The sequence below is a fragment of the Solanum verrucosum genome, unplaced genomic scaffold, assembly GCF_900185275.1.
Source record: "Solanum verrucosum unplaced genomic scaffold, falcon-dt-bn FXZP01000229.1, whole genome shotgun sequence".
NCBI lineage: Eukaryota > Viridiplantae > Streptophyta > Magnoliopsida > Solanales > Solanaceae > Solanum > Solanum verrucosum.
The window spans coordinates 4691478-4718060 of NW_026020011.1; the positions used below are offsets into that span (position 1 = coordinate 4691478).

Genomic DNA, 26583 nt, shown 5'->3' on the forward strand with positions numbered 1-26583 from the left:
GTTGTGTTGATTTCATCATATACCATAATACTACTACTATAAATTAATTTGTCTCTCTTAAAGACATTCATCAACAATAACACATTTATTCAAATAATCAATTTCTTGTCATTCGATTAAAAATGGCATTGAAGAGTACATACAGAAGAAACATCGCAAGTGATGGGAAAATTGAGATGAATTTGCAAGAATTCAAGAAATGGATAAAGAGATTCGATACAAACAAAGATGGGAAAATAAACAAAGAAGAATTACGTGAAGCTGTAAGAACGAATGTCGATGGTTGGTTCAATAGATTAAAAGGGAGACATGGCATAAAAGGTGCAGATGCTAATGGTAATGGATATATTGATGAAAATGAATTTAACAATCTTGTTGAATTTGCACATAAGAATTTAGGTGTTAGAATTATATCATACTAATTTATTTATTTTTTAGTAATTCTAAATTGAATTGAGTTCATATTCATCTATGTACTTAACTTTCATAATCATATATTTATTTTTTGGAATAATTTTAGAGATCTTTCTAGCTTTTTTTGGTTGTTTGGCTTCATAACATTGACATAATAAAAAGGTGGTTTAAGCTATTACGTTTACATTCCTAAAAAGTTATCACTTATCATTTTAACAATTGTAATAAGATATTCAATATAATCCCACAAGGGAGATGGGAGAGAGCTTCGGATGTATGTCTACCTTATTTTTACTTTTATGGGGTATAGCGATTGTTTTTCACATTACTATTGACTCAAAATAAGTGTAATCAAAGCAAGATATTTTCATGGTTACCATTCTTTTAACTTATTTATGATTAATTTCATTCTTCAATATTTTTGCAAGTAAAGTTAGCATATCAATAATTAGGTTTTTATTTTATTTTATTAGAATTAATTAGCATGACGCTATCAATGCTTAATAAGTTAAAAGGACCATACAACGTGTTCACTACAAATTATAAAGATGATATTATATTGATGAAATGGACTTTAAAATATATAGTACTAGTATGAAGAAGACTTTTGGGCTGATAATCATAACTTTCTCAAATTGGGCCATAGTATATAGCTACTCTTACCAGATTTGAGTATCACCATTTAAGTTATATTCGTAGTGCATAAAAAATTGCATATGGTGTTTCAAGTTTTTTATGACTACGATTCAGACATTTTCCCTATACCTCAGGCATATGTGATTGAATTCAGTTATTTTTGCATGAATTTTAATCATATATGGATGGATTAAGTCAAGTTCATTCGAACTTTAGCAATTTTTTCTTTGGATATCTGAAGTTATTTTGAAGTGATAGATGTGTGAGAAAAAAAATCTCAAAACATCGGTACAGGTGAAATAGGAGATATAAAGAGTGTAATTTTTGTCGCAATTTTTCCAAAAAAAAAAGTCAAATTGATATTTTATTTTGGCGGAATGACCTGGAAGATCTTTATACTTGGTTCGATTTGTGAATTGGACTTCTACTCACGACTTTGCTAATTAAACACTAACACTCGATTAAAATATATAAGACTTTTATACCTCTCCTATTTTATTTTAATAATCTTATTTTGATAGAGTTTAACTGTATTCAAGACAAAGTCGTGAGTAATAATTAAGTTCCAAATTCCAATTAATAATCCAAACCAAGTATAAGCTATTCCACCTTTTGATTTTCTTGGCAACTTCAATTTTCAAAGCTTTCAATTTCATTACTGGAAACTATCAATGATTTAAAAATCATTTCATTATTTTAGCAATTAATTTACTTTCTTATCAGTACATATAACATCATATCATTTAGCAAATTATAATATTAATTATGCTCTAAAAAATTTTCCTAATTAAATCAAAGTATATAATACGTGGTGTATATTGAACAGCGTCCTAGTTGTTGCCTTATTGTGATGTCAAATTACTGGACCTAAGTATTCAGAATCAGTACATGAATTATTGGTGATATTGGTGACAAAGACGGGAAAATAAGTAAAGAAGAACTACGTGAAGCTGTAAGAACGAATGTTGATGGTTGGTTTGGAGGATTAAAAGGGAGCCGTGGCATAAAAGGTGCAGATGCTAATGGTAATGGATATATTGATGAAAATGAATTTAACAATCTTGTTGAATTTACACAGAAGAATTTAGGTGTTAGAATTGTATCATATTAATTTTTTAATTTATTTTTTTGAGTAATTTTGAGTTGTTATTACTAACAGATAACTCAATTCATATGTGTAATTACATATTTATTTTTTGGAATAATTTTAGAGATCTTCCTTGCTTTTCTATTGTTTGGGTTCGTAACATCAATAATGTAATGACCCTAAAGGTCATTTTTGGAAATTTTCATAAAATAACCGTTTTACCCCTCCCGATAGTTGCCCTGAGTCCTAATTGTTGTATTTTCGAAGTTGGTTTGAAGGAAAATTGATGAAAAGTCGAGTTTTTGGAAAGTTGAGTTTTTAAGAGTTAAAGTTTGGTTAAAAGTGTTATTTCGAGTCATTTGGAGTTTCGAGACTCGAATCGCATTTTCGTCGATTCCAGCAGTTTTAGAATGTCGAAACGGGTCTATGAGAATTTACGGAGTCGAATTTGGAGTTAAAACGAAGATTTGAGGTCCTAAGTTGCAAAAATTGTGAAATTTTGATCAAGAGTTGTCTTTGGTCAACAAACGAGGTTCCGGTGCTCGAAATGGAATTCTGAGGGCACCATTGGATTCAGGGGGTGATTCTAAGTCTAGAATGAGTCTTGGTTGAATTTTTAGAGGCCCCGAGTGCGTTTCAAGTTTTTGAGCCTAAAGTTAGTTTCTTGACGCCTTATCGGATACCGGGTCAAGGAGACCTCAAATTCAAATTCCGATGATTTCATTGAGTCTGAAATGTCATTTTTAAGCTAGTAGCATATTTGGTTTGTGTTCGGGAAGTGCCAAATGAGTTTTGGGTGAGCTTTTAAGCTTCTTGGATGCTTTGACACTATTTCAGCAAATTGTGGCAACTAAAGGGTTCATTATTAGTTTTAAAGGTCGAAATATTATTCCAAAGGTTCTGAAATTTTGAGCAAGAATTATAGGACTTATCTGCAAATTTTGGTGCATTTTTGCTAACCCGAGATTGGACTTTTATTGCATATAAGAAATAATTGTTTACCGAGTAGAAATGATATTTGACTGGGCAAACGAGCATGAAATTGAGCTCCGATTGAACGAGTAGGTCCGTATCATTATTTAAGACATTTACAAAAAAGAATCGGGTCATTTCACTATCGTATGAGGAAATTACGGCCTTTTTAGTGAAAGATTAACTGCTGTTTTTCTGATGCATAACAGCCATGTACTGTTATAAAAATCTCAGAGTGTGTTCATTTGGTATTTTGAACATATCGGGAGTTCTAGAGATCGGAATGAAGTGATTCTTACGGGTTTCTTCTTGAATTAATATGAGGGTTAGTATTCAATCTTCAATTTGACATTTTCTCATAATTTCTTTATCTGGTTTTTTTTTCCTATCCGTAAATCTCCTGGGAAAAATTGGGGTTTTATCGATTTGGACTCCCTTTTTGATGAAAAAGGTATATTTACGATCCTTATGTTATGGGTAAACTGATTTTAACATAAAATTATTGATTCATCGATTATTTTCATCATATTAACCGCGTACAATTTGGACTTTCCCGGTAAAGTTAAAGTTTGATAAATTGAGAATTTCAAGGTCGATCTTAACTCCGTTTTTTATGAAATTTCATATTTGAACTTATCTAAGCATGGATAAGATGTTTTTCAAGAGATATTTCATTTTCGAGTCGGGGTTTCGGATCCGAATATTTTAGGCTTCTTCAAGAACGTGGATTTTCCTTCAAATTGAGTTTGTGAATTGATTTTAACTCCGTTTTCAAATTGGTTTTCACCATTAGCTTCCAAATACTTTAAGGATCATTTTACATAAAAAAATTCCAGATTTGGGTATCGTTTTCCGGTATGAGACTTTTGGACCGTTTTGCCCTTTCTCCCTAAATTTCTTGATTTTTGTGTCATTGGACTCGAATTGTGATTGTGAATAATTGTTTGAATAGATTATCGTGATCCGGATTATACTCGGAAAGGAAAGGCTCAAGTCAAGTAACTTTTGGAGTTCGTTTTAAGGCAAGTGGCTTCCAAACTTTGTAAAACTCTTAGACTACGCATGACTACTTTCCTAATTGTGTTGGGAAGTAATGGGGATTGAGGATGGATTTTATTTGTTGATTGAAATTGTTGTAAATGAAAGATGGGGAATAAAACGAGCTAAATGTGTTATATGTGACTTGAATTTGTTGAATAAGTCATGTGATAACTGATATTGAGGGAATAGAAGAGCATGAGTAGGCTATGATTGATACAGACATTGATGTTGAGACAGATGATGTGTAGTACTATGATGTGGCCGTGATATGGTTGTGATTGAGACAGGTGATGTGTAATACTATGATGTGGTCGTGATATGGTTGTGATTGAGACATGTGATGTGTAATACTATGATGTGGCCGTGATATGGTTGTGATTGAGACAGGTGATGTGTAATACTATGATGTGGTCGTGCTATGGTTGTGATTGAGACATGTGATGTGTAATACTATGATGTGGCCGTGATATGGTTGTGATTGAGACAGGTGATGTGTAATACTATGATGTGATCGTGATATGATTGTGATTGATGACATGTGCATATTCATTATTCATCTCATGTGTGAACTATCTGTTGCATGAGTTCTAAGACACTGATATGAGGATGGATGGATATGAGACACAGTTGAGACTAGCTCCGGCTAGAGATATATGAGATGGACTAGCTTCGGCTAGCGATTTGGATGCCGATGGGATCTGGTTCCGGCGGTGATACATGGTCCATGTGTGGCCCCCATGGGTTCTGATTTGAGTATTCAGCGCGGACTGATTACATCAACAGATGTGTATCGTAGGACAGACATGCATCACGACTACATGACATCATTATTGCATTTTGCATCGCATTTGCCTTATCTTTGTCTGTGATGTGTGGATTGTATCGGTTTACCCTTCTTATGTGGAATTTGATCTACTTGCTTTTATTTGTTGATCTGAGGTTGATGAGGATATACTGTTGGTTCTGGCTGTTGAATATGATCTGTTTAGTATAGGTTGGTTGGTTTGCTGCTAGATTGAAGTTTCGGTGGTTCGGTTGGGATTGAAAGGAGTTGTTTGTAGCTGCTAGTTTTGCTTAGTTTAGAGTTACTTGCGAGTACCTGTGGTTTTCGGTACTCACCCTTGTTTCTACACAATTGTGTAGGTTGACAGCTCTCTCTCAGATTCGGCTTAGTATTTTCTTTAGCAGATTGAGCTTCGGGACATACTCGAGAGGTAGCGGTTCATTCTAGATGTGCCCTTGAGTTATCTTTACTTTCAGTTTTGTTCTATTCGAGAACTATACTCTGAGACTTGTATATTTTTTATTCGAATTCTGTATTTAGAGGTTTGTACATGTGACAACCAAATTCTGGGTAGTGTTGAGTCTTAATTAAAGTCTTTCGCTTATTTATTATCTTTTATTCTCGTATTTCTACTTCTCTATCGTTGTGGTTGGGTTAGGCTGACGTGTCCGGTGGGAAATGGACACGTGCCATCACATCCGGATTTGGGGTGTGACAATAGAATAAAAGTGTGATATATTACATTTACATTCCTCGTTTTTTAGTAGTTAGTATCACGTATCATTACAATAATATTAATAATATATTCAGTGTAATATCATGATAAGGATTGGGTAGCGTAGGAACTAAGATGTATGCCGACTTTATTTCTACCTTTAATTTGTGGGATAGAGAGATGATTTTTTACAGATCCTCGGTTCAAAAAAAAGTGTAATCAAATAGATTATTTTCATGGTTACCATTCTTTTAACTTATTCATTATTAATGTAATTCTTCAATATTCTTGCAGGTAAAATTAGCATATCAAAAATCAGTTTTTTTCATTTTAAAGAAATTTTACGAAACTATATTTACAAAATTATATATATATATATATATATTAGAAGTGGGCTTTAAAATATATAATACTAGTATGAAGAAGACTTTTAGGCTGATTATGGAAACTATGTCTTTCTCAAATTGGGCCATATTACATATATCCCTACCAGATTTGAGTATCACAGTTTAAGTTATATTCGTAGTGCGAAAATATTTGTAACTCTACCTATTTGAAAATAACTTCAAATATGCAAATTCTGAAATTCTATATGACTGAAGCTCAATTGTTTTATCTAAACTTCAGACATATGTGATCGATATGATCCAGTACTTTTATACTTGACTCAGATTATTTACTAGACTTCCACTCGCAACTTTGTCAATTGAGCATCTTAACTCAATCAAAATAAGATTTTTAAACCTCTCCTGTTTTATTTTAAAAGTCTTATTTTGATCGAATTTAAATATAATGCTCTAAATTTTGTCCTAATTAAATCAGAATATACAATACGTGGTGTATATTGAATAGAACTGTTCTAGTTGTTGCCTTGTTAGGATGTGAAATTACTGGACCCAAGTATTCAGAATCAGTACATAAATTATGAACAACTTTCACATATAGCAAACATAAAAATCATATTTGTATGTTATAGTTATAGTTTGTATAATTGCGCTCCATAGCAAATTTTATGTTTGCTATGGGACTTTTGATTTGTATAATTCGCTACAAACATCCAATTGTATACAAATTGTTCAGTCTTGTATAAATTCATTTATACATTGTAATTTGTCTAATAAGATCTGTATTTGTATAATTATAAGTGTATATGACAAAAATATATGTATTTGTATTTGTACATACACTTTTCTCTCGCTTTATACAAACACAAACGCATTTTATACATTTTTATATCAAAATGTATAAAATGACTAATTGCATATCGAAAATGGCTAATTGAATACCGAATCATACGGCAAAAAAAGGGAATGTTTGCTGCGAATTACAATTAAAATAAACTATGGCTATAACATTTAATTAATTGGTCTATCGAAAATTTTTATTAAGTGTCTCATATAATTGATACTAGTCATGCGAGACTTTTTTGTGTCTTGCAAAAAAAAGTGGACTCATATCTTACATTCCACAAACTTCGAGTTCATTTTTTAACGAGATAAAAAAGATGTCTCATGAGGCTCCTATATTATGGACCCTATAGTACGCAATTCCGATTAATCGAGGCTCCAAATTCCAATACGAACATCGGATATTTTATGGGAACAAAAAAAGAAGTCAAATACACAAACGAGTTCCATGTATAATATTAAAGGTTAAGCAAACTTTCTGAGAATCTTTAAAGAGGTTTAAATTTTAAAACTAGTAACAACATAATTCACCCCTTCTCGTATCGTATTGGTGCATAAAATAACTAATATGTACTAATAACTGTTTTTAATATGACATATTTTTTTTAAAATTGTCTCGAAACAAATATCATACTTCCTTATTTTAATGCATTGTAATTTATAACTAAGGAGCAGTAGTTTATCACAACAAATTGCAGTCTATTATTGTTCCCTTGGGCACCATGTGCTATAGTTGTTACACACCCCTTGTTGGAAAATGAGCCCAATTAAATGTCGATTCGCTCTGAAAAATCTCATAAATCTCATATTAGGTAGTATAATATTTTCTAATCAGAAGCGAATTCAAAATTTGAATGCAACAAATTAAAAATACTATTATTTTGAATATGTCAATAACTAGCGATAAAATTCATTGCGCAATGAATATAAAACAAAGTTAAAAAATACAATGTTACATTACTTAAAAGCTAATCGTAAGTAACTCGTTTGATAATTTAAAAGCTAATCGTAAGTAACTCGTTTGATAAAGTTTTCATTGGTAACACTGAGGATACATGATACAAATATTAATTATTCCTAGAAGAGATATGCTACTAAAAAACACTAGAATTATCTGCGAACTTCGTCTAGTCAGTTGCTATTTTGCTCGTAGCTAATGAAATTTGTCGTTAATTCATCGCTAAGTAGAATTAGCGACAAATTTTATTGTTTGACTACAAAATTCGTCTGTTGCTAAATTCAGTTTTTTTAATGGATGGGACTATTAGAGTATTTTAATTTTAATCATTAATTGAGAAGCTCAAATCACTTGATTATCAACTTAATTATTTGAATCATTATTAAGAAGTTCAAATCACTTCCCTATCAAGTTTGATGTCAAAAAACAAAAAGAAATTGTAATTAAATTGGCTTCTTGTCATACGTGTGTGTGAACATGATGACTTGTGAACAATAATAAGACTGGAGAAGAATATTTTTTTTGTTGGTACCACTTGGGAAGAATATTGCCCTCAACATGTGGTAAGTTGTATACGTAGATCTAACGATAGAATCAAAATTTTCATTAAAAAATTTAAAAATACAGAAATAAATTCCTTGCGCCACTCACTCCGACTTTGATCATTTAAGTGACTTCTTAATTACCAAAAATACTTGGACTAATTATAGGTGCTTCTTTTACATCATTATCTAGATGTAGATGGTATCACTCCATATTGAAAATTAATTAAATAAACACTCAAATTAAAGAGGATGAAATTCAAGATTTTAATTAAGACAATGGAGACTAATTATATTCTTTACACAACCTAATATGATTGACCTTTTAGCAAGAGTTGAAGATAAATCAAAATCAATTAGGACACTAATTTTATAATATGCAAAACAAATTAAATTTCAAATGAAAAATCTATGTAGCAATATATAACTCCGTGTTATTGACCTTTTAGCAAGAGTTGAAGATAAATCAAAATCAATTAAGACACTGATTTTATAATATGCAAAACAAATTAAATTTCAAATGAAAAATCTATGTAGCAATAACTCCATGTTTTTGACCTTCAACATGCATCATCCATATATCAAATCTCATGTTGTAAAATACTTACACAAGAAAATCATAAATTTAAATATACAAAAATGGTACTTCAATTTCAATTCAATGACGATGTATAAAATATTTATACGATCAGATCATTTATTAAGTAGTTACAAGCAAATTTCCTAATACATATTACTTGGTATGTTAATATATGATAAATATAATAACTAACCTGCTATCACATGTTAAAATTTGTTACACGAAAAAATCAAGTAGTACTCATTTGATTTAGTCTTCCATTAAAATAGATTTCTTACAATGAGCAATTGCAGCTTGTATAGCAGATTGCAATTCTTCCATAGTGCTATCACTTGATGAAGAATTAGTAAAATTACTATAATCTCCTCCTGTTGGTTTTGCTACAAGTAAACCACTATTTGTAGGTGATGTTCTTATTGAAGCTGGTGCTGATGAATATTCCCATTTATTATTATTTCCTCTTAATAAATTCCCAGAAAAAGAATGAAATTGCATATTAATCTTTTTATTTCTATAGAGATAGATCGTGCTTATTACACCTTTAAGCCAAAGTGGTTTTCCATGTAAAAGTTTGTGAGTACTTTCCTTTATTCCACATCATTCTTACTTATGGTAACTACTAGGCAATCAACGTAGATTGTGGTGCAATAGTTGGACTATTTCATCCTTAATTACAGGACTCGAGTTCGAGCCCTAGCTATGAATTTTTTTTTGTTTGAAACACCATCCATAAGCCCTACAGTACATGATCCGGATTAGTCGGGCTCTGATACGAGTATCGAATATTGGGTGGAAAAAAAACTAGGCAAAAACACAATATATACATGAACGTGTTCCATCATTAGATACTAAATGTTAAATAAATTTTTTGATCAACATGGGTTATGGTACATTGGTGGGACTGTTTCACCTTTAACCAGAGGTCTCGGGTTCAAGGAATATGGAGAAAATCCTTTTGGGAGCGCTCAGGCTCCAATGCGAGCTTCGGACCTGATACATATATGATTAATTATCACAACACATTGCTGTCTATTATTGTTCCCTTGGGCACCATATGTTAAACAATTCGAAAGGAAACAATGGCCAAAGTCTCTAAGGATAATATTGCATTAGAAGAGTTGTCAATCATAAAAAAAAAAAAAAAAGGATTAATATTTGACACATAGAAAGCTACATGATTGTTACACATCCCTTGTTTGCTAATGAGCCTGATTAAATGTGGATTCTCTTTGAAAAGTCTCATATTGAGTATAACATTTCTAAATCAGGAGCAATTTTAGAATTTAAACGTGATGTAAGCACTACTATAGTTTGAGTATGCCAACTATAATGAAAAAATTCGTCGTGCAACAAATATTGAAAAATTATGGTGTTAGATTACTTAAAAGCTAATAGTAAGTAACTCATTTAAAAAAGTCTTCATTGGTTACAAGCAATTTGCCATAACATGTTAAATAACACTGATGATATATATATGATATGAAGATCAATTAGAGTATTTAATTTTAATCATTAATTAAGAAACTCAAATCACTTGCTTATCAACTTAATTATTTGAATTACTATTAAGAAGTTCAAATCACTTCCCTATCAAATTTTGACCTAAAACACAAAAAGAAATTTTAATTAAATTGGCTTCTTGTCATACGTGTGTGTGAACATGATGACTCATGAACAATAATAAGACTGAAGAACAATATTATTTTTTCTTGGTACCACTTGGGAAGAATATATTGCCCTCAACATGAGGTAATTCGCATATGTATATTTAGCGATAGAATTAGAATTTTCATTAAGAAATATAATAATACAGAAATAAATTCCTTGCGCCCCTAACTCTGACTTTGATCATTCAAGTGACTACTTAATTACCAAAAATACTTGGACTAATAGGCGCTTCTTTTGCATCATTATCTAGATGGTATCACTCCATATTGAAAAATTAATTAAATAAATACTCAAATTAAAGAGGATGAAATTCAAGATTTTAATTAAGTCAATGGAGACTAATTATATTCTTTGCACAACCTAATATGATTGACCTTTTAGCAAGAGTTGAAGATAAATAAAAATCAATTAGGAAACTAATTTTATAATATGCAAAAGAAATTAAATTTCAAATGAAAAATCTATGTAGCAATAACTCCATGTGATTGACCTTCAACATGCATCATCCATATATCAAATCTCATGTTGTAAAATACTTACACAAGAAAATCATAAATTTAAATATACAAAAATGGTACTTCAATCTCAATTCAATGACGATGTATAAAATATTTATACGATCAGATCATTTATTAAGTAGTTACAAGCAAATTTCCTAATACATATTACTTGGTATGTTAATATCTGATAAATATAATAACTAACCTGCTATCACATGTTAAAATTTGTTACACGAAAAAATCAAGTAGTACTCATTTGATTTAGTCTTCCATTGAAATAGATTTCTTACAATGAGCAATTGCAGCTTGTATAGCAGATTGCAATTCTTCCATAGTGCTATCACTTGATGAAGAATTAGTAAAATTACTATAATCTCCTCCTGTTGGTTTTGCTACAAGTAAACCACTATTTGTAGGTGATGTTCTTATTGAAGCTGGTGCTGATGAATATTGCCATGTATTATTATTATTTCCTTTTAATAAATTCCCAGAAAAAGAATGAAATTGCATATTAATCTTTTTATTTCTAAATGACAAAAATGGCCTTACCATTTTTATATACCTCTTAACAACTTGACTCATCTTCTTGCTATATTGTTTTGATGATCTTTCTTTGTTTTGGTCTTTTTGATGATCTTTAAGTACTCTCCATTTTGGTATACCAAATAGTGAAAAAGACTTATTAGTCTTTGGTTTTCCCTTAGCATCACAACAAGTATCATCATCTAATAGTACTTTATGTTGTTGATGAAAAAAGTGATCTTTCTTGGGAAGTGTGAAGCCATCAAGGGAGTTGGTGGAAGATCTAGGGGAGGATATAGGGAAATGGGAAAGAAGGTGAAGAGGAAGTAAGTGTCCATGGAAGAAGATATCATCAGCAGGAGATAAATCTATAGCAAATGATGATGAAGAAGTGGTAGTAGTTGAAGAAGAAGAAGGAGGTGGGATTTGTTTTGTTTGTTGAAATGAGATTGTGAATGAGAAATCATGTGAAGGAGAGGATGAATTAGATGAACAATTTTGATGATCACTTTCTTGATTTGTTCTCATGATGGTTTGGTGTTGTTGGTTGTCCATATGGATGTGTGTTTGAAGGGGTAATGTAATATAAATTTGCTAGTAAGATCTTATATGGGGTGTCTCTAACTACTCTTTTTGTTATTCTTTGTATGAAGGGACAAAAAAAGAAGATAAGGATATGAGAAGAAGGTATCTTTATTATTGGTGGAACAGAGTTATTCGATATTTATGTTAATGAAAGATAATAAATTTTTTTGGGGGTGTTTCTCATACTACTCTTATTTTTATTCTTTGTATGAAGGGAAAAAAAAAGAGATAAGGATATGAGAAGAATGTGTCATTATTATTGGTGGAACAAAATTATTCAATATTTATGCTGATGAAAAATGAAAAATATTAAGTAGAATTAATTGAAGTGTGCGCAAATTATTCCACACCCCATAGTTGTAAAATAAATAAATAAAAAAGAGGATATTTGTTATTGAGGGTTGGTGAAGGAGGGGAGGTTCTTGCTTGTAGACTAAAATGTCTTATGAAGGGACAAAGAAGAAAGATATAAGGATATGAGAAGAATGGGTTTTTGTTATTATTGGTGGAAATAATTATTTGATATTTATTTATACTAATAAAGGATAATAAATATCACATAAAATTAATTGATGTATATGTGGGTCATGTAAAATTAATTAAGCTACGTGCAAATTGACGCAGATCCATAGTTATTAAAAAACGGTTCTTATTGGGGGTGGTGCATAGTAAATAGATACTTCCTCCGTTCCATTTTATATTTCATCTCTTTCTATAAATAGTTGGTCCATAATACTTGTCATTTCATAAAATCAATGCATAAATTACGATATTGTTCCTTTTTTACCCTTGAAAATATACATTTGACCAACTTAGAAAAGCTAAGTAAATGATTCATGTTCATTGGTTAAATTAATTAATCAAAATAAATTAATTCATATTCATTGATTGAAAACTTGAGTTCCAAAAAAATTAAATAAGGGTAGAAGGGTAAAGTTACATCATTTCTTAATACAAGTGCAAAGTAAAAAGATGACATATAAAATAGGACGGAGGGAATATATAATTGAAGGTTTTGGGCATGTGATGGACTGGTAGCTCTGATATGGTGGGGGGGGGGGGGGGGGTCTTTTTCATTTAAGTAGTTAATACATAATATAATATGATGTACACTAAATTATGGGTATCTAGTTTTAGATTCCATTTCATAATACTCAAATGATTTGCCCATACCGCTATAGACGAAATCTAGAAATTATATCGATCACTGATTCAATTTGATGAGTACCTTCATAGGATAGATCTCAATAGAAAATTGAAGAGTAACGACATGCAGCAAGTGATTGAGTTCAGTAGTTCCTCACATAAAATTATTGACTCTATAAATATGGTAATATGAAGAAGACAAAATTATTTTCAATACATATATACACATTCTTAAAATGTCTCAAGAGATTACTAACTGCTCAGACTAGATGGTTTATACCTCTTCATCCTTAAATACGGGTATCGAATTTTAAATTTGGAAATAGAGAACGTCCTATTGAAGATTGTTTTATCCTTTTAATAATTGACGTGAATTTAAATTAATCGAATAATAAGATAATTAATGGAAAAAAGTTAGATGTTTTGCATCCTTACCAAGAAGAATCTTTGATTTGATCAAACAATTATTAGACTATTTTCTTCCCACTTAGATATGGAAATTTCATTTTCTTCATATCCTTGTTGTGCACGCAAATGACTTGGGAAGAGGTGTTTTGATGTAACTGACTATTTAGTTTCTCGCTCGGTGTTTGATATTTATTTTAGAGTTTCATTAATTTAAATTTTTTGTCATTCGCTTTTAGGGTAAATCTATTTATTTCAAAAATAACTTTATATTCAAGACTCGAATATAAAAAATTTAATTTAAAAAAAAGTATTTATCACTCTGTCACAATTTTCGGGGTTGATGTTATATGTATGACCTCTCTATATATAAGACTAGGTATCACATATTCTCTCATGTCATTAGCATCAGTTAACCCACTAAATTTAATACTTTGACCAATATATATGTTTGTTGTATGTAAAGAGTATTTAATTTAATTAACAACACAATTAAAGAAAAAAGTTGTTTGTAATAAGAAGTTTACCAACTTTTTTTCATTTTTCATTCAAGTTGGTGAAAACTTTAATTGATGTAGTCTAAAGTAAGAAGTTTCTTAACCACCAATTTTGAGCTTGAATAGACCTTATACTATCTCGTAGGTTTAAGTATGTCATTCGTTAAGTTCGATAAACTAAATACAATTTTCATCCAATGGGTACAATAATTGAATCAAAACTATTAATCGAGGGCAAAAATGGTAATTTATTAGTTTTTTTTTTTGTTTCCCATCTGATATCTAGTATCCAGATTAGAGCCCAACTAAATTTGGATTCGCTCCGGAAAGTCCCATATAGGGAGGTAAACCTAACAAAGACGACTATGTATCCAGATTAGACTCAAACTTGAGACCTCTGATTAAGATAATTTGTTAGTTAATCCCATATATATATAGATGAATATGTTTCATTTATCTAAGAAAGTTTTTAATGTCCCTACTCTAATGAAATGATGATGATTTTTTCTTTATATAACAAAGACAAATAAAATGTCTTTCCAATGTATGACTTTTAGAAGTCTTTTACTATTAGACTCTTGTTTCTTTGGTTTACTAATTTAGTTGAAAATTGCATAACAAACAAGGAGACATAAAGAAGAAAATGAGTTTTTTTTTAAATTTTTATTGATGGAACTTTGTTAGGTTTATGCAACTTTAAAAGGTTCAATTTAGATATAATTAAATTACCTGAACTCGTTGATAAGTTTTAAGTGTTGAAATTGATTATATAAATAAATAGTTACATGTTTAAATTATGAGATTTCAAAACTGATAATAAGTCATTGATCAAAAATAGTTGATAAGTGTTAAGTGTTGAAATCGATTGCATAAATAAGTAATTACTTAAATTGTGAGATTCTAAAACTGATAATAAGTGATTGATCAAAAATTGCTACTATTTGTTTTTGTTTGGAGTAGGGGTGTGCATTCGATTTCTCGGTTTGGTTTTATACTATTCGATTTGGGTTTTTTCGGTTTTTTATTTTGAAGAAGTGTAACTCAATCCGAACCAAAATAAATTTGATTTGGTTTGGTTTCTCTCTTTTTGGTTTGAATTTTTTCGGTTCGGTTAATCGGTTATGTCAGTAATTAGAAACATAACAAAGTTATATTTGCAATTTGAAAAAACTTATATATATATATATATATATATATATATATATATATAATATTGAATTTCTTAAATATACTTTTTAATATAAATCACACGTAAAACGTAAAACACAATAGTTAAAAGTATATCAATTATAGATGTCCAAACATAAAAAAAAAACTAAATCATAATGAAAATAACTAAAAAGGGTCAAAAGTGGTTAATTCCAAGTTAATTCTAAACACACACACACATATATATATAATTTGGTTTTTTATGTTTTTCGGTTTTCATTTTTCTAAATCTGAAACCAAATCAAAAAACCAAACAAAGTAAATTGTAAATCCAAAACCAAACCAAAAATCCAAATTAGAATTTGATTTGATTTGGTTTGATTTTTCGGTTTAATCCAAATAGTGCACACCCCTAATTTGGAGTTAGGCAAGGACCCCACACAGGTGTACTAATAAGTGGTCCTTTTTAAGACCATGTTAAAAACACATTGTATTAATTTTTTCTGCCCTAAAATAAGTGTCGTTTTAATTTATTTTATAATCACTAAATAAAATAAATAAAATAAATAAAAATAAATAAATAAAAAATATATATAAGGTATAGTTTATTAAGATTATCCTTATTTATTACTTCATTCGTTCATTTTTATTTGTCTAGTATTTAAGGTATGATTCTTGTATGAGTTAGTTTTCACTCAATTATCCCTCGATCTCATTTAACTGTCGTTTAAATTTAAAAAAAATATCACAAAATGAATATTACTTTAGGAATTCAAAACTAAAATGAACAATTATTTCTAACTTAACAATATGTTAAAAAGTATGTACAAAAAGAATTAACGATTATTAGCTTTTTTCACTCACGTTAAAGAAAAACAAAATGACTTCCGATCTATGATTTCTAGAAGCCTTTATTAGACTCTTTGTTTACTATATTATTTAGTAGAAAATTGCATAACAAACAAATTAGAGACGTAAAAAAATGATTATTTTTTATTACTGATGGGAATTTGGTAGGTTTATGTAACTTCAAAAAGTTCGATATAGATAGAGTCAAACGTTCCCATCTTCTAATACTTTCCGATTCTGACTCGATATTTATATCAAATTAAAATAGTTTTTATATATATAAAACTAGCTTCACGACATGTGCGTTGGACGTGTGTATCGCATATACAATGTTGTAAAATAGAATTAATATTACTAAATTAATATTTTTAGTAAATAATTATAATTGAAAGAACATAGGACCAATGTTTTTAAATGATTAATACATATTGTCATAGAGTTACTTGTATTTTGAGATCATATTGACCAGATATCATTGAAACATTTCAAAATACATTCAGAATTTAAATATGGTGAGAAAGTGACATTTCTTTAGTAGTATTATTTTTACTTCACTCGATTTTGTAAACAAATCTAACCAACAAATTTATTTTTTTTAAAATATCAATTACCTTTCTTTTTGAGGTTATGAACATAAATGATGGACACCATTTAAGTATAATTATTCTTTAAAAATTCACACTTGAAATTTAGTGTGTGCATGACACTAATAAGGATTACCATAAATATTTCAATATTTTATCTTTATACGTAATCTATTTTTTACAAAATATTGTTACTCAATTAATATTTGAGTAACACTATCATAGAGAGGTAATTATAAAAAAAAAAAGGGTACTTTGTTGTTATAACGAATGATGGTTAAATAGAGGCTTGAGTGTATGTCAAATATTTAGCTTGACCAACACTTTGTTATATATATACATTTTAGTAGCGTAATTTAATTTTAATATATGAACATCACCTTTGGTGAAAAATATTTCATTTCATTAAGTTTCTACCTTATCTTTGTAGAATTGTAGTCTTTTCATTTTTTTTGCCACATACATATCATATAGTTGTTGTCTAATGAAAGTATCTAGTATCTTATAGAAGTTTTATCGTGATATAAAATATATACCTTTTTCAATAATAAAAATTAATTGATGAATAAAATTTAAAGTGTTATTTATAGAATCCTTAATTTGATTTAAGAATATTTTATGACCAATCACTATTTTCTTATCTATTTTATATAGCTATAAAGGAGTATATCTTGTGACATAACATTTTCTAAAATTAAAAGGATCACCAAATAACAGGAAATTCATACTTAAAAAATTGCATACTCAATAAAAATATAAAAAAGAAAAAACATATGGAACAATACATAGCCAATGAAGAAGGAAGACAAAAATATATGTTCACGCTAAATTCACTATAGTGTTCCATTTGATTGAAATATCTTCCCACCAATACGTTACTTTCTCCGTTCATTTTTACTTACATATGTATTAAAAAATAATATAATTATTATCATGATTATATTATCATATTATAAGTAAAAGTGAAAATCTATTTTTGAAATAGTGAATATAACATCAAAACTAATAATTCAGTGGAATATGTTGAGGCCCGTTGTTTTAGTAAAATTAGAAAGAAACTCCTTTGTTTGAGTGTGGAAGAATAAAAAATGAAAAAACAAAGATGAAATATCTTACCCAAATAATGTGACTTTTTTCACATTTGTTTATTATTATTGTCTTTCCCACAACTTTTCGTCACTATTAACTCATGAAAATCGTAATAAAAAATATGAATGTGGATTGATGAATGATTTGCTACAATTTGTTCACAGACTCTTTCTTATGTGGTACCTCGAATTTCATTGAATTTTTAACTTAATCAACTGTTCCAAATAACCCTTGAGATTTTTTAAGAAGAAGAAGAGTAGAAAACTTGAAATAAAAATTGTAGTTTAAAAGTGAGAGGAAACCCTCGATTTATAGCTAATAAATAGTAGTATGAATAGGTGCTAGTTGTGCCTTCTCAGAAAAGTTACAACCTTTCGAAAAAGTCATTGCTCATCGGAAAAGTCACAACTCATCGGAAAAGGCACAACCCTTTGAAAAAGTCACAACTATTTGAAAAAATCACAACTCTTCGGAAAAGTCAGAACTCATCAAAAAAGTCTCAACCCGTCAAAAAAGTCACATCCCTTGGAAAAAATTATAACCCTTTAATGTGAAAAAGGTATTTACTTTTAATATTTTTAAATTAATAAATAAAATAAATTGATTATTTTTAATTGGGGGTATTATAGTAATTTAACATTCAAGTTTGGGAGTTCATGTTTTTAAGGTAGTATAGATTAAATAATAAATTTATTTATAAAAAATATGTTTCTTGCTTTCATTGATTTGAGATGAATATGTCATTCAATATAATTTACTTGCAATATATGTTACTCTTATGAAACATTTTTTTCCTCTATAGTTCTATTTATCAAAAATCATTTGATCTATGTATTCTCATCAATTCAAAAGGTCCACAATTTCTTTTAATGAATAGGTATAAATAAATCGGATATATACATTCTTTACATGCAATAATACATTTTCATCAGCTTATAAGCTTAGTTAAATATCCTCGTTCACTAATTTTCGAAGTTAAAATGATTCCATCATTTTCTTTATTTGTTGTTGTTGCCTTTTGGTTTGGGGTTAGGCAAGGACAAAAAATAGTGGTCCCTTTTTAAGACCACGTTAAAAGTACATTATAATTTTGGGTATTTAGTTAAAGGTCATGAATATTTCACAATCATAGTGACATTATTTAGATGGACATTTCATCTTTTCCACTAGAAACATATTCAATAATTCAAAAATATATTTTTATAAATCTAAAGATAAGAAATGAAAAAAAAATAAAAAAATTGAGGAGGTGATCAAGAAAGAAAGGAGATTTACAACATTTTATTTTGTCTTATACTATGTTGCTTGCTTACATAAGAGTATTGGGTCAAATTTATTTTTGAATTAGGTAAAACAAAACGAATTTATCCTGGTTAATAATTGAGTCAAATATATTCTCGTCGTTATAAAAATGGGTTTTTACTCTTTAGTTTCAAAAAGACACTTAGCAATTATTGATGTCATGTGTCTCCTAATTAAATTTTTTCAAAACAATCGTAAAATTTGAACATTTCGCCTAGCTTAAAGATAAATTTAGCTCTTCTCCTTAAATTTGAGTTTTAATTTTTTTTATTCATTTTTTAAAATCTTTTCCTATCACTTTCTCTACCACCAATCACTCTTTCATTCTATATTAATTTTTTTTATTCATTTTTTAAAATCTTTTCCTTTCACTTTCTCTACCACCAATCACTCTTTCATTCTATATTAATTTTTTTTTTAAAAGCATGAAATTTTCAAGTGGCTTAGTGTGGAAAGCAGAAAAAACTTTTCCCCACAAAGGATCTTTGTTTTATCTAATGTTTGCTTCTCACATTCTCTCTTTCAGTGCCCCCCACCCCACCCCAAACCATGTTTCTCCACCAATCTACAGCCACAAGTAGAAAATATGTTTGTGTTCGGATCAGCTTGTATACGAGATATTTGTCATTTCCTACAAGCATGAATATCGAGTAACTTTATCTAATAAGGCTTAGACAAATATGAAAAAATCATTTGGTGTTTTATGTTTTTACTGGAATTTAAACCTAAAATTTCATAGTTCTCCTACGTACTTAGATAATTGTTTTTAATGTATTAGACCTCTTCTTTTTTATGAGTGTTGTTTAATTCATAGTGCATAAACTATTAATGTGAGGGAGAATATCATCTTTTAATCGGGAACGACCTCTCTACTTTACAAAGATAGAAATAAGATTTGTATATATCTTTTTTAATCTCTATTGATGATTCTGATTTCACTTGGCTAAGCATATATAAACTTAATAATCAATTCAAATGTGTATACAACTTAAAACTCAATCTTACATATTTAGACTACTTTTAAAAAACCTTATCCACAAAATATGACATAACGATACAAATTTAACATAAGGCATGAGTAATAATTCATTATTTTTTTAAAAAATTTACATATGATGTGTCAATGTTGTAGGGCCAATCCAGCTTCAATGGATGGATGAAAACACAAATCAAATTAAAGAGTTGTCAATAGTGCCATTAAAGCCTAAAGGTATTCCAAATTCTAAGAGACAAAAGAGTGAGACAAAAACACAAAACAGCTGTTCATTGATACTTCCACATTAAGAGGTTGACACAAAAAGAAATACAGACTTTGTGTCTTTGGGTTTTAAGGATAAAACCAAACAAACTCAAGGCAATTCTTGTTTTGGAACAATTTCCCTTCAAGCTTTGCAGCCACAAGAAAGAAAATTTGGTCCCAATGTTGACCTATTGGAAAGGGAAGTAACATGTCAGCATAGTAGTAATCTGGTATCCGGTATCCACTGGTCATGACCCGATTAGTCCAATTTCTCACCATGTCGGGCACGTTAAACAAGAAGTGTAATGGCCAAAGCTCGAACTTGAGACATTTGGTGTGTTTAAAAGGTGAAGAGATTTCAACCTACGACATGTCACCATGCCTCTTGGTGGTAGTAGCAAGGTGTATAATATAACCATCTGATATCTGGTATCCACTAGTCATGGCCCGATTAGTCCAATTTCATGTAGGGCACATTAAAGGAGAAGCGTGTCATTGAAAAAATTTGAACACGAGATCTCTGGTTAAAGGGTGAATTGATCTAATCCTACAACATTCCACCAACACCTTGAAAGTAGTGGCAAGGTGATTTATCATATTTGTAAAACTTCTCTTTAGGAGATTCATTTTTGCCAATTCATAATGTACATGTAATGAAACACCATACATTCTTGAAAAATATTACATGTCAGTATTTGATCAATCCCAAGTTCTTTAACCAGGGAAGCACCTCGGACAGACCTTCTTTCAAGCTTCTTGGGTGGTATTCCAGTTCTGACTTTGCCTTATCACAAGAGTAAGCCCACTGATGTCTAAGCACGCAAACAGTCTGTTCAAGATGATGTATAAAGAGACGATAAGAATTAAGGTCTAACGAAAGCTAACAGGTATAAAAACAAAGGGGGGGGAGTAAAAGAAATGAAATGTAGGTCAGCCAAAACCACAACGCATTGAACATGTAAAAAGCCTTCAAATCATCATCTGTTTTTGGGACAGCGGTGAAAAAACTCGGCCTGCTTATGTGCTGACTGCAAGCATCATTATCTACTTTAGTTTGGTGCAGCAAATACTAAATCTTTTAGCAGCTTGTTGGGTAGGAAATGTTTTTAAAGAGGAAGACTGAGCAAAGAGGCACATGTACTGCCATAGTTATGCAAATGCAGAGTCCAGAAGTAGACGGTTTAGTTTGAGGAATAAGGAATCAGAGATATGCAACATAAAGATGGTTGTCATACATATAAATCAGATACATATATAATATTAGTCCTGTACTTTTTTCGATAAGTAATACTCCTGAACTATAAGCTACAAAAATGAAAAAGGTTTACTAGATATGCTAAAGGAAACAATTTGTCACCCTTTAGAGCCAAATGTGAAGGCACTGCTATCCACATCAGAGTAACAGATCTGTAGCAATTTAAGAAGGTGGAGTGGAGACGAGCAACAATGCAGCCATTGTGATATTGCCGCAATAAACAAATTTCCTCTTTTGCTAACACTATTTGGTCTCGATTCTCAAACAACTTAAGGCATACTCCCCTAAGAAAAAACAGTATAACAAATAAAAACTTGGAAGTATCAATCTGTTACTTACCGGAGGACTGATTAGAGGAAGCTTTCCAGTTAATTTGGAGAAAAGAACTGATATCCAGCCATAAGCTTCAATAATAAGTAGGGGGATACCAAACGAAGGCCTCTTTGTCTGAGTGACCATGGCAGCTATGTCGAAAACTTCCTTAAAGGACGCATTCTCCCCTGTAAGAAGATACCTTTCACCAGGTTTGCCTTTGTCCATAGCTGCAATATGCCCATCAACCACATCATCAACATGGCTAAAAGAAAACCTGTCATTTGCTTGGCCAATGTAACCAGGTAAACGCCCATTAAAGCGTTCAATTAGCTGAAAAAAGAAATATGTTTAAACTCAATACCACATAAATTTCTTATGTTTGACATATTATATTACCGAAACTATTTAGTAAAATTGTTAAATCCTACGGTTGCGAGCTGAGCATTGACCTTAAGCACTATTTTCTCTATCTTGCATCAACAGGTAATGTATCGAAAGGCAAGGTGAGATACGGAGTCCCTCAATTTTTTGATTGTGGCAACTTAATTTTAACCTTTTTTAGTTTGCTGATACCCTTCAAATTTACACATTGAGGAGGATTTCCCTTTGGTTAAAAATTCATTTGAGATTTACATGCAATTGAGGTTTTCCCAGGCAAGTCGAATGATGCACCTCTTCTAATCTTCTACTACTCTCCTCAACTTAATTTTCTATTTTGATTTTGTCTCTGCTTTCGTTCACTTACAGCCAGAGTAGTTAAAAGAACTTCAAATGATTTGCTAATTCTAGGGAAAGCAAAAAACTTAAAAACAACCCTCTTATAGAATGATAATTTTGGCATCATTGAACATGCTTTAGTCTTGGAAAAAAGAAGTCATTATGCATGAAATGATAGAACACGTAAAAGCTTTTAATCAACTACAAGAGCATTGCCAATGCAGCTATGACCAAATCCATAACATTAAAACGATTTACCATACAGGCATTTACATTTTCAGCCATAAAGGGAGGAAGAAGGTTGAAATATGTACCATACGGGCAACGACATTTCCAGCCGTGACCTTCCCGGGACCATAAATAACTCCTGGATAAACAGGCAATATTGGCATTCCTTCAGACGCAGCATCTAATGCAACCTTATCAGCAACAGCTTTTGATTTCTCATACTCCGTACAGAAGAATTTTCCAGAATGAATCTGAATTCGATAATATTTAATCAAACTTCTACGACAAAAGCCCATCTAAACATATTAAATATGTCATTTAAATTGTTTGAATTGCCTCATCTAAAGCTCAAACCGTCAAAATATGAGAACATTTGTTTATTTTAGGTATGTATTGTGTGAACTGCCTCATATATAAAAGCTCAAACTTTAAAAACATGAGAACATGTATATAGTTTAGGTATGTAGCTTGCCTACTACCATGCGGGCCTCATGTTTTTTCTTGGACTAATATTAGTTTATCAGTAACCCAAACACAAGCCATTTGCTTGCTATGACACATAAACCGTCTCATCTAAAGCTTATATTGTAAAAGAAGGAATACATTTATTTATTTTAGATCTGTAACACAACACAGTTGATTAGCTTTCGTACCTGAGCTTCATCGGCAACATATCCATCGGTTGGTCCCAAGGCAAAAAACGATGATGTGTACAAAATTTTCTCTATAGTTCCAGTTTCTTTATAAGCTTGCAACACATTCTTCAAGCCTCCAACATTGACCTATAAATGCAGCGCAAATAACATCAACAAGTCTAAAGCAGATATAAATACTTAAAAGCAGAAATAAAGAGGACATTTCATTTAGCAGAAAACTGGAATTTTCCTTTTTTGAAAACCTTGTGTCAGGGCAAGCTTGCGCATGCCTCAATTAAATCCACGAGATACCTACCAGCTCCCTCTAACAATAGGTATCATGTAAATTTGTCTATCAAGGCTATAACATATGGGAAGAAATCACTTACAATTGGTCATTTTCTTAAAATTGGAGGGTATTGGCGTACCATTTGTGATAGTTCAGAGATATATTGTCCTTTTTCAGTTTTCAAATTCTTTATCCTAAGCATTCACTTCAATAAACATTATAGTCTATCTCTAGAGTACTGAAGTATCACAATAAAACCTATAATTCCAATATCATTTAATACTCAAAAATATCACAAAAAGGTTATTCTTATAGCCTATCATTCCACCATCAATTAATACACAAAATTATTAAAAAAAACTTCCCCACCATTTCTTTTAACACTCAAAATCCCTTTGTTCACTTTTACTTGTCACGTTTTGCTTCTCAACCGTCAAACTATGTTAGACTTTGACCAACATTTCAAGACGTAATTTTTCATCACATTATATTATTAATATAAGAAGTAAGAAGGATGGAAACATATGATATTTTCCATATAATTTTCGAACGTCTAAATTTTTAAATTTAAAATATGGAATTAATCTAACTCAATTTAGCTCTGAATATAAATCAATTCGGGGTGAAGCAAACATGACAAGTAAAAGTGAACGAATGCTATCATTCCACAGTCATCTACTAGTAACCTACTTTTATACCTCAATACTGAAAAAGCAATTTTTCAAATTAAAATGTTTTCCTTTAAGCGAAAGCATTATTGTGCTTACGGAGGTGAATCTAGATGGATCTGGAAGCCATGGCTCAACTAATGCAGCAGCATGAAAAATTATTTGGCAACCGGAGCAAGCCTGGAGGAGTGATTGATAATCGGTGACATCTCCGAACACAAGCTCCAGGGTTCCGCCGCTACTTCCGCCGTCAGTTGGTGGAGGTAGAGAAGAAAGGTCGCTTGTACGGCGAACGAAGGCTTTAACATGGTGGCCGGCGTTGAATAACTCACGGCAGAGACGGCCACCGAGGTAACCGGAAGCGCCGGTTACCAATACCACTTTCTTATTCATTTGCACTTCTCCTTGCTCTTTTTAGTCAACCGTAGAACGTGTCTAATTTGGTACATGAATTTTACATGGGACCTTCATTATGTAGATACTTACTAAATACCCACTAATATAAGATATTAGGATTAATAGGCATGATGTAGAAATGAGAATATTCGAAATAAGGTGGATGTGGATGCACATGCACTAGTGAGGAGGTGCGAGAGGTTGATTATAGAAGATACGAGGAGAGGCAGAGATAGGCCGAAAAAGTATTGGAAAGAGGTGATAAGACAAGATAAAACTCGAGACAGAAGGGTGTGGAGGATTCACATTAGGGTAGAAGGGTAGAAGGATAGTAGGTAGGGTAGTATTGTCTTGCTTAGGGTGCATTGTCTACACTTAAGATGAGGGTCCTTCGAAACCGTCTTTCTACCTCCATGAGGTAATAGTAAAGTCTGTGTATATTATATCCTCCTAGATCTCACTTGCAGATTTCATTGGGTATGTTGTTGTTGTTGCACTATCGGGCCCATTCGGAGGTGAGCCTCCCAACAAGATTTTTTTTTTACCTAATACTCAAATTTGAAACCTCTGATTAAGTGGGAAGCAATTTCACTACTACATCACATGTTAAAAAAATTCACTAATTAATAATAATAAATAACTATTCGTTAATAATCATTTTCACATGCTATGAATATTTTCTTCATGCAGGATCATGGGCTTCTTTTATAAAACTTAAAATAATATATATAAAATGTAAACTCAACTTCTATATCAATTAAAATAAAAATTACAATTTAAAATCCTAAATTATTTTTTCGAAGAATTTGAGATTTGAAATCGAGACGGCACGAAAATTAGATGCGGGCCTGCATATTAGGCATGAATTACAAGCCCAAATTGTATCGCGATCTGGAAACCAAACACAAGTTATACGTAAAAAAAAACACAATAAGCGGCAAAAATTGCAGAATATTGTTCTACTATTATTTCAAAGATTCAATCTTTAAGAAGAAAATTTCTAGAGTTTCTTCAGCCAGGTAATCTCTTGATTTTTGTTCCTTTTTTGTTTGTTCAATTGTAATGATTAAATGGGTATTATTGGGTGAATTCTCAAGCTACAAACACTTTTTTTTTTAATTTGGGGATTGAGCTAATCAATTAAGAGATTTTCACCATTGTTGAGTTGGTAAATAAGAAACTTTAGACTATGAATTGGTTGAGAAATATGGAATTTATTATGAGTATGAGTTGTAGAACTAAATTGTTAGCCTAAATGGATTTATTTTGGGACTTGTATGGATATGTATATTCATAATATATAATGATAATAAAGTCTAGATTGATATTTGTAGATTATGTGTTGTTGAATACTTGGAGAATTTGGAGAAGTAATTTTGAGTTAAGTTTTGAGGTAAGTTAAGGCTTACTTGCTAAAAGAGAATTTTTTTTGTAAAATCCATGCCCTCTATGTGCTTGATAAAATTGCTAAAAGAAGATTATGACTTAAGTACTTGTGGGAGCAAGTGAATGCGTAGTTTAAGACGGTTTTACTCGATACAAACTTAGAATAAGAAATGATGTAAATACATGTAATATATGTTGTCTTATTTGACTAGTGTGTTGCTTGGCTTAGCTTTCTATGTCTA

The 26583-nt window shown here is 30.7% G+C and overlaps 2 protein-coding genes across 2 annotated transcripts; both read right to left on the reverse strand.

Moving 5' to 3' along the window:
- Positions 1–11320: 11320 nt before the first annotated feature.
- LOC125820001 (BRI1 kinase inhibitor 1) lies at positions 11321–12185 on the reverse strand. The gene has a single exon (XM_049499415.1). The coding sequence runs from the start codon at positions 12159–12161 to the stop codon at positions 11346–11348; it is 816 nt and encodes a 271-aa protein (XP_049355372.1). The 5' UTR covers positions 12162–12185; the 3' UTR covers positions 11321–11345.
- An 8907-nt stretch (positions 12186–21092) lies between these two features.
- LOC125819948 (uncharacterized) lies at positions 21093–25123 on the reverse strand. Its single transcript, XM_049499353.1, has 5 exons — positions 24659–25123; positions 23621–23749; positions 23054–23218; positions 22047–22352; positions 21093–21281 (listed from the first exon to the last, which is right to left on the reverse strand). The coding sequence occupies exons 1-5, from the start codon at positions 24950–24952 to the stop codon at positions 21141–21143; spliced, it is 1035 nt and encodes a 344-aa protein (XP_049355310.1). The 5' UTR covers positions 24953–25123; the 3' UTR covers positions 21093–21140.
- Positions 25124–26583: the final 1460 nt, after the last annotated feature.